This window comes from Sander vitreus, chromosome 3 (assembly GCF_031162955.1).
Source record: "Sander vitreus isolate 19-12246 chromosome 3, sanVit1, whole genome shotgun sequence".
Lineage (NCBI taxonomy): Eukaryota > Metazoa > Chordata > Actinopteri > Perciformes > Percidae > Sander > Sander vitreus.
Genome location: NC_135857.1, coordinates 13,222,261 through 13,236,741, shown reverse-complemented (window position 1 = coordinate 13,236,741; position 14,481 = coordinate 13,222,261). Strand labels below are relative to the sequence as shown.

Sequence of the window (14,481 nt, the reverse complement as noted above, 5' to 3'; positions counted from 1 at the left end):
TGTAATAACACTGAATTTATTCATAGGGCATTTTGTATTTTTCTGTTTGTGTCAGGTTTGCTGTGACATTAATAATGGCACTACAGGTATTGATAATGACGTGTGCCAATTCTAATGGTTATTTGGAAAAGAGACATGTAAATACAGTCAATCAAGTAGCTTTTGAGTCACTATTGTCACAGTATGCTTTTGTTTTGAAGGCAGGAGGAGAGAAGGGACGATTCAGGACTTTTCCATGATCCACAGATATTTTTCTACAAATTTAAATCAGATGATTCTATACACTGTTGAATAACATTGTAAAGGTGTAACAGATGCTGTATATCATATCATGTTTTCTGAAGTCGTAAAGCTTTACTGTATGATCTGTTGAAGTAGTGGTTATTCATTTGACATATTAGTTGTAATGGAAGCCCGAACAGCAGCACTGGTCACCATATTCAGGAAGAGAAAGAAAGAAAGGAAAAACCTCAGATGTTTTTTGTAATACTTTTAGAATATATCTTATGAAGTTGGTTTTGTAAGACAACACTTTCCGAATCAGTGGTGCTGTATGCATAGCACACTCAGTAATACATACACACATAATACAGCACAATACACTCATCCTTTGGAGAGAAAAAAAAAACCCTCCACTTGCGTGCTTTTATGTTTTTTCTTCTTTTCTTTTCGCTCTCACAATGGCTCCAGCTCATTTTTAAGTCTTAACCATTTCCTCTTATCTCTTCAGTTATTTCACGCTTAACTGTACAATTTTTAACACCCAGAGATCAACTCTGGAGCGATGAACACTTCAGTGAACGCTCGCAAGACTTAAAAGAGGAAGCAAAAAGCCAAATAGTGTAGTAAATATCCACTTCTGTTGAAAGGTTGCTGACAGTTTTCTGAATGTTGCTACCTTGTGTCGTCACTTCAGTTCACCCATAGCTTAAACCACAGTGTAGTCTGACAACCAAATGACACCCTCCCCCCCCCATCCTTTTGGAAAGCTTTAAGATGCTTGTTGAGGCTTTAGCGAGTTCTGAGTGTTTTTAGATGATTTGTCCAACCTTGTCATCAACAATGTGGAAGTAATAATTCTCATAACTTCTCCCACTGCTTATTTTGTGAGTGTGTGTGTGCGCGTACATGTGTGTTGTAGTACAAAAGGCTGCATGACTGTAAAGGGATGGTTAAGATGTTTTTTTGAAAGTGGTTTCCCTAGCACTTCTGTCACTCCTGAGATGCTTTTTTTTCCTTTTGGGGTCTCCCTCCCTTTCGTTTTTCCTCATGTATCATTGTTTCTTTATCTTTCTATTTACTAAACGTATCATGTTGTTTGTTCTCAGCACTGTAAAACAGTCCCTTCTACAACATTGAAAAGCAATATCACTGTATGAAACGTTCACAATGTATTTGTTATGATTGACATTTGATTCATCATCATTATTATTCACATGCACCCTAGGTGTGATAATTGAAGTAAATCTCTTTTATACAAATACTAAAAGTGTGCTGTGGTAGTTTTTTGTTTTTGTTTTTCTTTGCCAAAAATCTTTTTGAAGATGTACTTTGTTGAACACATGGATGGTGAAATAAGTATTCTCAGAGAAAGAGATCAGTTAGAAAGCCAGGGAAGCCTCAGAAAGTAGGAGTGTGTAGCAGTAATCTCACAGGGGGTTCAGACATGTTGGGGATATTGGACTGCTTCTGCCATTTACAGCCTCCACAGGTGAGTTATTTTGGGAACTATAAATAAGATCTAAAGACAAACAAGAAACCTGAATTAAAAAAGTTTTCTCTCTGCCCTCAACAGGCCGTTATACAGAGTTGCAGATGGAGTTTTCGGCTGCCGTGCGAACCAGTGCGGAGCAGAAGGAGCTTATCCTGAAGCTGGAGCACGACCTTAGCACCATCCAGGCCATGTCCTCCATGCCGCGCCCCGATGCTGACGGGTCAGAGGTCAGCAACATGGAGAACATCCCAGATCCGATCAAAGAGGCCTCTGCAATGTTTGCTGGTATGTCCCTAGAATCATACGTTTTTTTTTTGTTTTTTTTTAAGTGACTATACAAAACTGATTGGGACAGTGTTTTCTTTGGACCCTTCCCTTGACTGAGAGAAAAATTGCAACATCCTCCCTATATGGCACTTTTGAATCGGTACTATTAAGTGCACACAGACTTTAGAATGATGTACTCCTTTTTATTAAAGTATTCTTTTTATTTAAATGCCAACCTTTTAATTTAAAAGTTGATTTTCCCCAAACGGCCAGTGTACTGTATCCACTGTACAGATGTGAGCTGCAAGCTAGCTAGCAACAGGAGCACAGAACTCATCAGAAACTTATTAGACATTATTTCCTTCTATTCTCTCCCTTTCCCTCTCATTTTTGAAAGTTTATGAAGCAGTTCCATTAAGCCCTGGGATAATCAAATGGCCTGCTCAAGCTTAAACATTTTCAGCCTGCATTCAATTTGTGTCTAATCGCATCTTTACATCGACTCTGTAGTGACAAATGACGTGCTCTCCGGAGAGATAACGTTCAATCACTAAAGACAACCCCCCCAATTTGGGTGCTTTTAAAAATCGATATCAGATATAGATATCACAAAAAATATTTTTTATTTTTTTAAACTAAGGCAAACTCTTTTGAATTAATCAACCAGCTTTGAGGCTTGTGTGAAATGTCCACACTGAAAAGTCTTTGAGGTGAGAGCACGTGAATGTGGTGTCAGTCCTCCCTGAAGTCTCTGACTCTGTGGGACAGCCCTACTTGAAATGAGGTAGTTTGTCTGTTTAAATACGGCAAACTAGCCTGATTAGAGCGATTTTAGTGTTCCACGCGTTCATTAAAGTGAGACTGACACAGCCTGTCTGCAAATAAAACCGATAATAGCATCAAATTTAAGCCACAAAATATAGTTTACCCGTTTCCAAAGTATTGTTGATCATACAACATGACCAACTATGCATGTTACATTTTTTTCGATTGCTAACGAGCATCGGGCAATACTCTGAAACCACTTTTTCCAAACTCTTCATACAGACTGCATTACCAACATGCATCTTGGCCAAGCAGTTAACCTTACCTCCAAAACTCACTCAAACCACTGTCACACTTTATACATGTCTCGACCACTGGCAACACCTCTGACATCATCACTCATAACACACTGACCTAAAAAACACTAACAACAGGGAGCATTACCAAAATGATGAACTTTTAAATTCTGTCTAACAAGAATGAATCTGAAATGTGCTTCAATATACTGTATATTTCTATATCTGTGCATATCTATATATTTGAGGTTACTGCAGAAATGCACAATATTTTTCATCATTCTGTGTGCTGTAGATACATAGGGTTTTGAAGGCGGTGGAGTATGAATGAGAAAAGAGATTCATGGATTTTGGTAATTGTGGTCATTGAATGCATTTTGTGTGAAAGCAATAAAAATGATTCACAGTTTGGTCCACATAGACTTCTGTTTTGCTGACTGTGTGAACAGTTTTGACAATGTGACTTCAGTTTTGACCAATGCATGTTAGCAATTGGAAAAAAACAAAAACGAATAGACGAAGTAAATTAAGGCATATAAGTTTATTTTTATCTGTTACCTTCAGGTTCAGGCGTAGGCCCCCATCCGGAGCTTCCTCAAGGCCAGATGGACTCTCTGCTCTCCATCATCTCCAGCCAAAGGGAGAGGTTTCGCTCCCGCAATCAGGAGCTGGAAGCTGTGAGTCACAATCTTACACACACAGACACACACACACACACACACAGGCACACTGTATTCCTGCTGTGTCTTTTTCTGGGAGAACTCGTTTCTCATCTATGTGTTTTCTCTGTCCCCTGCAGGAGAATCGCTCCATGCAGCAGACCATGCAGGCACTGCAGAATGAGCTGGACAGCCTGAGAGCAGACAACATCAAACTCTACGAGAAAATCAAATTCCTGCAGAGCTATCCTGGCAAAGTGCGTCTGTGTGTGTGTGTGTGTGTGTGTGTGTGTGTGTGTGTGTGTGTGTGCGTGTGTGCGCATGAATGCACTCTACATGGGTGACATTGTTGTTTCTTACATCTTTATTAATTTTTTTTTGTGGAATCTGAACCCTAAAATATTTTGCAGGAACATTTAGATGTGTGTGTTTTCCCTGCGCTGTAGGCTGGAGGTAGTGATGACACCGTGATGCGCTACTCCTCCCAGTACGAGGAGAGACTGGATCCGTTTGCTTCCTTCAGCAAGAAGGTACAAGACACACACTTTCTAAACACACACATACACATTACACTCTGAAACCACCTGCCATCTCTTTGTCTGCTTTACTCTAATAGTTTTTACTCTGATAACTGACCAAGCAATCAAAGACCAAGTTCTTATTTGTTGACATTTAACAGTTGTCCAGAAATGAGTTATGATTGTTGAGAATAAGAGACCAGCTTAGTCATTATGTGTATTGAGTAAGGGGATGACTCAGAAAGCTCTAGTTTCACTATTGCCATTTTTATTGCTGTTGCACAACTGATGATGATGGGATACAAGTAACAAGCCTGTCTCATTTTTTGGGTTTTGCTAAAAATAATTCTGGGAAATGTAGGAGCTGAATTAAAGGTTGGTAAGGCAACTTGAAACAAATTAAGTATTCTACGGATGGAAATTAGACCTCATTACTCAAAATAACTCACTGAAGCAGATGCACGGAACACCACAGACTGGCATTATGTAAAATATAAAAACATCTAAAAGTGTATTTTTTTTTTTTGAGACAATCAAAACATGGCCCGCATGTAATCACACTTCCCAAAGACGGTGTATTTTTTTTTTTATTGAGGCCTACCACTCTGTTTGCAGGAGCGTCAGCGCCGATACCTGAGCCTCAGCCCCTGGGACAAAGCTACTCTGAGCCTGGTAAGAATAAAAAAAAACACACACACACACACACACACACTCTCACACACTCTCACACACTCTCTCACACACACTCACTCACTCACTCACTCACTCACACACACACACACACACTCACACACACACACACACACACACACACACACACACACACATTCTCTATGTGTTTGGTTCAACCTCTTGACTAATTATTCTCTTTTTGTGTCTCAGGGTCGTGTGATTCTCTCCAACAAGGTGGCCAGGACTGTTGCGTTCTTCTACACCCTGTTCCTGCATTGTTTGGTCTTCCTGGTGGGTTTCCTTTCAGCTCATTAGGAGCTTCTGATACAACATTAACGGCCCTGTGTCATCAGCTTCAGTGATCTTAACTGTTCACTGTGATTTTCTCTCAGGTGCTGTACAAGACTGCCTGGAGCGAGAGTATCGGCAGAGACTGCTCTGCCTTCTGCGCTAAAAAGTGAGTTTGTTCATCTAGCAGTGGGCTATGAATCTTGAACATTTATAATATCACATCATGTATGAATTGCCATTTTGATCATATTAGCAAGTACCTGATGCAGGTTTGTAATCGTCTTAATTTCTCTCTTACTCCCAGGTTCTCTGACCACCTCCACCGTTTCCATGAGAACGAGCAAAACCTTTAAGCTGGTTCTTCATTCAGCAGCATGCATGTCTACCTAATTAACCTGCTCATGAAGACAGAGCTTTACCTTTGTTCTTGCAGTAGCTAATATCTCCACTAGGGGGCGGTTTAGGGCTGTCAACTGAAAATCAAACTGTTTATTGATTCATTGGTTCTTTTCATTTCTAGATTTTTGATCTTTAATAAGTTAAGCAAAACTATAACTTCCTTCTTATACTCTTAACATAATACTAAAAACTAATCAATCGCGTAATAAACCTAATGTAATCTGTGCCACTGTTGCACAAATGTAATGACGTTAAGGTTCAGTTTATCTTCCTGTACCAAAGGGACCACATTATTCGGGTCGTGATGTGTTTTTATTTCTGGGTTTAGGTGGAATTTAGAATAATTAGATCATTTAATCAATAAAGACAAAGTTGGTATAAGATTGTAGCTAATATAGTTAACATTATAATTTGTTTGATTGGAGAGTGCCCTGTGAAAGGTGGGTTATTAAGGAGGAGGTGGTCATTTTAAGAGGTAATGGTGGTGGAACAATATATAGCGTAGTGATACGGTTACTTGTCATTCCTCTGAGATTTGACTAATATGATTGATTAATCGGTAAGTTTTTAATAAATCTTTGGCGCAGAAATCACCCTGTTACTGTCAGTTGCTATTAAGAGATCAAAAGATTGAGACATGAGGGTCTGCAGCAGTAATGCACTAATTGTGTCTATCATTCTCCAAGACAGATTACTGTGCATGTTTATCTGCATACTTACTTCTTTTCTGACTGGCATTGCATATATATTCCAAATAAAGACTATGCAGTAATTTTTCTTGTATCATTTTTATTTAAAAGGGTGTCATTCTGATGTGTGTAATAGTGAAGATGGCAATATATGGATAAGTTCATGTTGGGTTTACAGTTTGTGCATGATCCTAGCATCTATTAAGGAGAATAGTTTTGCACTTTGCAGCAAGGTTGTTGTATTTTATTTGCTGTTTAGGGATAGGTGTGTGTTTTTTGTTCAAGCCTACTTTTTTTTGTGGCTGACAACGGAGACGCAACATGCATCAATGAGCCACACTGCTGCACTGTTTGTGACATGTTCCTTTTTATTAGTGTGAACATGGGCACTGCAGTTTATTTTCAATCAATCCCACATACACCATCCTGCTGCTGGAGCTAGGCTACACAATCGAGCACCAAATGTGTATTAATACGCAGCTGAAAATAGTCCCCAATAAATGAACTATTTACTCCTGGTTTAGTAATTTTTCAGGTACTGGGGAAGTCTGGAGTCACAGTTAATGCACTCTTTGCATGGCATTTTTTTGACACTAAGAAAAATACAGAATTACACCAGCCTTACCATTTAAACAAATAGTAATACAGCAGTCTCTTACATCTGTTATGATGGCAAAGAGACAAATGTGGGCTGATAGTGAGCACTCAGTAAGGAAAGGTCTGTTTAACAGCTGAATCGAGAGGAGGAAGAAGGGGAAGCGACTGACTGTCTGCTCTGAAACACTTACACACAGAGGTAATAAATGTGCTGATCCGTATTCGAGCCTCAGCAGTCCCACTGATAGCTGCCTGCATTTGAGTATGACTGAATTTGACTGCATTTTTCACGAGAGCCTCCTCTTAAAGAGCACCTCAGCTCACAGCCATTAAAGACTAACGAGACTGACAGACCACACACATGCACACGCTACTCCTCCACTTTCCCCTCTATCTTAAGCCCCTTTTTTTCTTATCAGTCACAGCAGACTCTGAGCTATCGCAGGACAATTACAGCCTCATTCTTCCCTGCGGAGCTCCATTCACCTTTAACCCCAAACCTTGGATTCACACACCTTTTTACTTCCCCTATCCTCTCGCCGGTCTCCATCTCTCTTTCCTCCACATCCTTCGCCTTAGCTCCTCCAGCTGCCCATCGACAGCTCCATAAATATTAACAATCCACCTCCATCTGTGGAATAACAAAAGTCTTCAGTAACCCTAATGGCCTGAGGTTATTTTTACTGCAGGGGACGGGTCACTTCACGTGGACTGATCTTTGGTCAAAGAGCTTCCTTTAATGACAGCACACTGGATGTGTCAGCATAATTAATGTTTACTTTGAAGCAGTTCCAAGGAGCAAATGTCATCCAGTTACGTAGGAGTTTAAAAAGAAGATAATGGTGCATTATTTCAATCTTTCTTTCATGGAATTTTCATTTCCATTATGGGTTCAGCAGAGGGCAGTAAAGTTATGCTTTAATATGAATATGAATTATTTAGCTGACTCTTCTGACTGTAGTCCCTCTTGTCTGTGTCTGCTTGCAGCTTCCACCTGCATCGCCTAATCCGTTTTCTCTACTGCGTTTATTTTATGGCAAATAACATCCTATTTTTATGTGTTCTGTGTTTTTCTTTGTGTGACCATAATATCTGTCGTCCAACGGTGAAGCCATTGACCCAACTGATAGCTTTAAATGGAAGCAAGGAGCTTTTCAGGGCTGCAACTAACGATTCTTTTCTTTTTCGATTCATTGATTTATTGTTTCATCTATGAAGGGCCAAGGTGACATCCTCAAATTCTTTATGTCTGAAAAAACACTAAGGACATTAAGGTCTTGTCTCCTTTGGGCTTTTAATCACACAAGGAGTTTATGTTCTACATTTACACGTTAGGTTTTTTTCTAGATGGATTCTGGTATTTGTTGAGACACTATTTGTTCCACGGGTTTTAGGCAGAAACTAAGTTTATTCAGTTAATATAAACGTGTTTAGTTTGCTCCACTGGAATTGCATGACTGTGTGATACAATCCAAAGATTGTTAAGCAAACAGGACATTGGCAACAACAGAAAAATATTCTTTAAAAAGGGGGACAAACCTGTCCGGACCCCTTGTGGTGATGACACTGCTTTAAACTATATATATAAATTTATAAAAGTAGGGTAATACCATTTTTAGAAAAAGTTACTGAACAGTTAAATGGATAAAAAAATGTGACATTTTTTTAATTGTCTTTAAATACTTAAAGAATTGAACAGAGTTTGGTTCGTGGCAGGTCAGAAAAATTGCTGTGGGGAATTTGGACTCATGATGACCTCAGCATTTTTAAAACCACCAACTTACGGCCCAAACATGTTCAGTGTATAATGATATTACCCAGAGAAAAGAGATGCATTATCACAATAAAGAGGCTGCAACCAAAGAATGTTTGGCATTTTTGCTTCATAGGTGACAGTTGTTAAAATTGTTTTTGTCAATCAACTGATCATGTCCTAAATGAATGACGTTTTTTCAGTTCCAGTTTTCAGTGGAGCCTGTGGAGCAGCAGATCAGAAGTGTTATGTAAACACTTCGTATGGATCCTGCTTAAGCTTGGCAAGTGAGATGTTTTCCTCCCAGACATCCCTTCCATTCAGAGGCATCCTGCTCATTCATTTCATGTGTCTGTGAAAATCTCATTCAGTGCATTCATAGAACCAACACACCATTCAGGATTTTTCTCCTTTGTGTCTCTAAGTAACTTAACTCAGACCATAAACTGCCGAGGATTGTTGTATGGATACAGAGTGTGTGTATGAGAGAGAGAGAGAGAGAGAGACGGAGGATTGGTAAGGGAGTTTGTGCTTGTGTATTTTGGAGGTGTCATTCATTTTATTTTGGATAAATCATTCAGTCATAATCCCCTTTGGAAATGTCTTTGTTCCCTTTCTCTGTACCCCTCTATACATCACCCCCCTCCCCCCATGGGTGTTGCTATGGAAACAGGCCTCCTCTGTCAGGTGGCTCTGTGCTGAATGCTCCCCTGCGCTCTGATTTGCTCTGACATCGTCTGGGTGAATCACTCGGCCACGTGATCCCGGATCAGCTAGTCCGGATGCTGAATATGGAGCGGTCTCTCTCATGACCCCCCCAGTCCCCTCCCCACCCTGCCTTCTTCTCACCTCATCTGGGGAAGGTGATAGGAAGTGACGGGTGGATTTAGAGCACGTTAATTCACAGGCAAAAGATTGAATTGTCATTGCAAAGAAAAAACACAAGGTTAACATATTCAAATCATATAATTCACAGCCTCAATTCTAAATAGATGTTCTGTCTGGCCTAAAGAAAACATACACACTGTTTTATAAGCTTGATACTAAAATGTTTTTCTAATTTTATCAGAATTTCTTACAAACATTTCTTCTGTTTGGGGGCCTCAGAGAGTAAAACTTAGTTAAATACAATGTTTCATATGCTCTATATCGATGATTGGAGGTGACCATACTTTTTATGCAGCACTACCTCTCCCACATCCCAAATACCGGTAAGTCAATTTTCTATTTCTTATGTTGGAGCAGTTTGTTCGTGAGAGAACAAACAAACAAAAAAGAACATATATTTTGTTTATGCATGGCCCATATGACTTCTAAAACATGCAATATATCCTTATTTGGTGTAAGAACAATGCTTTATGGTCGTTTTGTCAGTTGTGCTCAGTTCATGGCAAAGAGAAGGGTTACCACTCAACACATTGGGTTTTAATAATGTCAGAAGAAAAGAAAGAGAGAAATATTCACATACTTAAATAATAGTAATACCACAATGTAAAGATACTCATTACAAGTTAAAATTCTGCATTATACATTTAAAGAATTAACAGCAAAAAAAGTACTTGTTCAGCAGTAAAATGCCCCCCCTCACTGTGATGTACTTACTTCCCACCTCTGTCCCTTTTGTTTTCTGATGCACCATGACGTTTATTGAAATGTATTTTCAGCACAAGACTAACTGACGTGCTTTCCTTCCTGTTGTTTCCTCGTGTTGTTTACAGTGTCACTGACAGTGTGGTTAACTGTGCTATCTTGGGCTCAGCTCCAGGAGAGTGGCTTGGATGACATCATCGCACACATCGTGCATCATCTCATGCCAGCTTAGCAGGAGAAACACAACCTCAGGTACAGGCTGACACAGAAAACAAACACACACACACACACACACACACACACACACACATACACACACACAAATGTTTCACCAGTAGGTCATCTGAGGATCAGATCAAGTGAAAGTTGGTTGACACTTCTGACACTGTGATGAAATCTGACACACACACACACACACACACACACACACACACGTTTTTGTTATTCAGAGATGTTATATATATATATATTTTGATGGGGGCTGGAGTACCAACCAGGTCAAGCGGTCAACTGACCCTGGGCCCCGGACACTCTAGGGCCCCAAAAGCCCCTGGTTCACTGCATGCAATATGTTGCACATTATTAAAATAATCACATACATTAATTATGTCTTTTAGAGGTGTTCTTTGTCCAAATATGGTTTTAACAGCTACATTGTTTTAGTTGATATTGTGTGAAAACTCTAATTACTATAGACTAGTTGACATATAGCAAACCTGCCACTTGTTGGTTTGTCTCAGGGCATATAAATGAAATGATTGGCTGTGGTGTGTACTTAATAATATAGATTGTAGGTGACATGGTACACACACAATGCATAGGTGTATGGGGCCCCCTATCAGGTTAATTCAGTCATGATCTAAGTGTTCAAAACAGGGCTACAGCTAGCCACTCTGAAAGACTATTACATTCAATTTCACTGTCGCTTCAGATGTAAAGGTATTGACTGCTGTCAATGGAATGCTAACGGGGGGTGGTCGTTTGGTAGCATATAGGAGGTTCAAGTTCCGAAGCAAAGCTTACCCCCTTGGGGTTAAGGTAAGGTGCCTTGAAGTCAACGATCGCAGCGCTGCCTTGAAGTCGACGTTGGGGGCTTAAAACGCCATCAAGCGACATGGGCATCCCCTATGCATCATGGAAACAGTAGGCCTACCTCCTGTCAGGAACATTTGCTTTTGCTCCCTTTTCGGATCACTGCACCTTTAAATTCCTCGTGTTTTCTATAAAGCTTCAGGTTACAATATTTAAAAGCTTCCCATCAGTAATTCATGCATGCAGACTGGGCATTCACACATTTCTTCAAACGCAGGGTGCAGCCATGGTATGGAAGCCTCTCCCATGTTGGCATCTTCAGAGGCATGCAGAGTTTTCTGTGTCCCTCAAGAGTGTGTTTTCCTAGTCCGGAGACAGTGAGGGGCAGTTTCTTATTAAAGCCAGCTGACACATTGATCCTCAAACAGCCTCAGGAGGCCAATCTCCATCTCAACCACTTTAGATGCTTTCATAGGAAATCAGCTCAAAAGCATCTCTTTTTTCCTCTTTTGTCTTTCAGCCTGTCTTACCTCTCTGAAGTGTAAATGAGGTATATATTTGAACTCCTGATCGATGGCGCCCACAGAGGAAGCCGTGCTGTTTGTGTGTAGTGCTGCGTTATGGGTTACTGCTCTGCCATTGAACTGTACTGTGTGTCTGCACAGAGGAAAGAAAGGCAAGTCGCTCCGGAAGACTGAAAACAGTGACCTTTTGGGTTGAGATGGGAGGAATTAAGAAGGAATAACGTAAAAGTTGATGGTTGAATGAAGGGATTTAGATATGAAAGTGACAGGACTAAAAAGCAGAGGTGATGTGGGAGAGACAGTGACGGGTCTGCGGATGACCTCCCCGCCCCCCGAGGCTTGTTGATTCATCCTTCCGGCAGGAAGTGTGTGAGGATCAATAAGAAGCGAGGGTCTCTGGAGAGAGACGCAGAGAGAGAGCCCTCGCCCAGCCAAGGTCTCTTTTTGTTTCATTAAGCAGCTTCTCGCTCTACTCTGGGTTTGAATTGAGAACAATAAGCATAAAGGTTTCTGTCATTACCATGGCACTGATAATAAAAACAAAAACAACAATGGTGGCATCATTCTCTCACTAAACGGATTTCACTACCTTAGATTTTTGTTAATATTTGACAGGGAAATATATGTGCAGTGGTTCCTAAAATAAGGCCCAAAAAAAAAACATGAGTTGTTGAAAATATAAGGTAGGTTACCTTAACTTAAGTATAAGGGGTTACCAGGAAGATGTACAAGTTAGTAACAGGAAGTAGGTTTAGATATTGTAAATGATTTATAATTTGTTTTACTAAACCGTGGTAAAATCTCCTTATGTTCTCTACTGTAGAAAAAAGAGAGTCACACATAACAAAACTCTTGTTCTTTTGTGTTTTAAGTTTGGGAAACCCGGAGCTGCTTCCTTCATTACATTGAGCATAAAACTGGCAATATTTCAATCACATGCTTTCATTGAATCATTTCTCTACTGCTAATCAACACAGAGATCGGTTAGAGCTGCTTAACAGCTGAGAAAAGAGTTGGCAAAACAAGATCACATCCAGTCAGCCACACTCTGACTGAAAAACAGAGCTGATTTAAGAGGAAACCATCAGATTAAGTGGCAACCTTCTAGAGCAGCTCGTCCTCTCCCACTACCACCAGTCTATGGCCTGCCCAGGTTATTATTTTAGCCCTCTCCCACTACCACCAGTCTGTGGCCTGCCCGGGTTATTATTTTAGCCCTTAACCCCACCATAAAGCCACAGACTCAATCCTCTCAAAGTGGATTAGTAGTGAAGGTGTGCTACACCAGAGCCACTTACTGAGAGCTAAACTTCATTGGGTCACATGAAAAAAGTCTCATTTGGCTAAACAACACACGTATGTATATGTATATCATGTAAATGTAAAGTATTTATATAGCGCTTTTCTAGTCATAACGACTACTCAAAGCGCTTTAACATAGTACAGGAACCACTCACACACAAATAAATTCATACACTGGTGGCCGAGGCTGCCACCTGCTCATCAGATAAACACTCATTTACACTCCATTGGTGCTGCATCAGGACCAATTTGGGGTTCAGTGTCTTACCCAAAGACACTTCGGTTGGGATCAAACCATCAACCTTCAGATTGGAAGGCAACCACTCTTACCACCTGAACCACAGCTGTTCATATCAGTCTGAAAGAAATATTTAGAAATATTTATATATGATTATATTTCTTTCATATATTCATTAATTAACACGCGCGCGCACACACACACACACACACACACACACACACACACACACACACACACACACACACACACACACACACACACACACACACACACAGAACCTCTTGTATTGTATGGCAACAATAAAAGGGCGTGGCTCCTTTAAGGGCAGTCATCGGAGGCTGTTAAATAGATCATTGAAACACACACACACACACACACACACACACACACACACACACACACACACACACACACACACTACACACAGCGCGTACGCCTCCCCCCCCTCAGTGAAGGAAGCTGCGGTCAAGAGACACACAGAATATGCCAGTACTTGATTCTGCCTTCAAAATAAAATCCTTCAGAGTCACGTAATGTATTAGGAAATACCATAGTTACACCACATTATTTATAAGAAATTGTGCAACAAAATTATTTTTTCTGGTTGCTTAATCTGGCTGAATTGAGCTCTGGTAAGTTTTCTTTAAAATGTCAGCAGCTTTTCAGGAACCAAGAATCAAAACGTTTTTATCTGAACCACCGTGTATTCTCAGTTCGCTATATCCAATTGAGCATGAGTTAGTTATAAAAGGCCAAGAGCTATTTCATTTTCTGTATTCGTCAAAGGTGAACAATTTCAAATTAAATGAAAACGTCAAAATATCCTACAGTAAAATGTTCACATGCAACATATAATAATGATACTATATGTTGGGCCTCCATTGACCCTCACCCTCACTTATATGACTCACTGCCTTCCTATGCATTTCGTATGTACCTTGTTGTCAATATGTAACAGTACACAGTCAACTATATGGCAGCTTTAAAGCCTGAGAAATCAACCAGTACTCTAATCCTGGAATAACAACAACTGCCTGTTTCCACACCTCTGAATCAACGCCCACATTTCCAATTTGTTCAAATTCAAATTCAAATGAAACAAAACAGAAACTAAATGAAATGACAGTTAAGTCTAATGGAAACCAGGGTAACAGTACCCAAGGTTTCTATGT

At 40.1% G+C, this 14,481-nt stretch overlaps 1 protein-coding gene across 1 annotated transcript in view; it reads left to right on the top strand.

Annotated features, from left to right (window-relative positions):
* Window positions 1-6,353, top strand: part of cux1b (cut-like homeobox 1b) — a 64,639-nt gene extending 58,286 nt beyond the window's left edge. The window contains exons 15-22 of the mRNA XM_078246073.1: window positions 1,796-1,999; window positions 3,607-3,719; window positions 3,842-3,958; window positions 4,148-4,231; window positions 4,835-4,891; window positions 5,102-5,182; window positions 5,284-5,348; window positions 5,487-6,353. Coding sequence (XP_078102199.1) covers window positions 1,796-1,999; window positions 3,607-3,719; window positions 3,842-3,958; window positions 4,148-4,231; window positions 4,835-4,891; window positions 5,102-5,182; window positions 5,284-5,348; window positions 5,487-5,535 — 770 coding nt within the window. The 3' untranslated portion in view covers window positions 5,536-6,353. The remainder of the gene's footprint in view (window positions 1-1,795; window positions 2,000-3,606; window positions 3,720-3,841; window positions 3,959-4,147; window positions 4,232-4,834; window positions 4,892-5,101; window positions 5,183-5,283; window positions 5,349-5,486) is intronic.
* The last annotated feature ends 8,128 nt before the right edge of the window (window positions 6,354-14,481 follow it).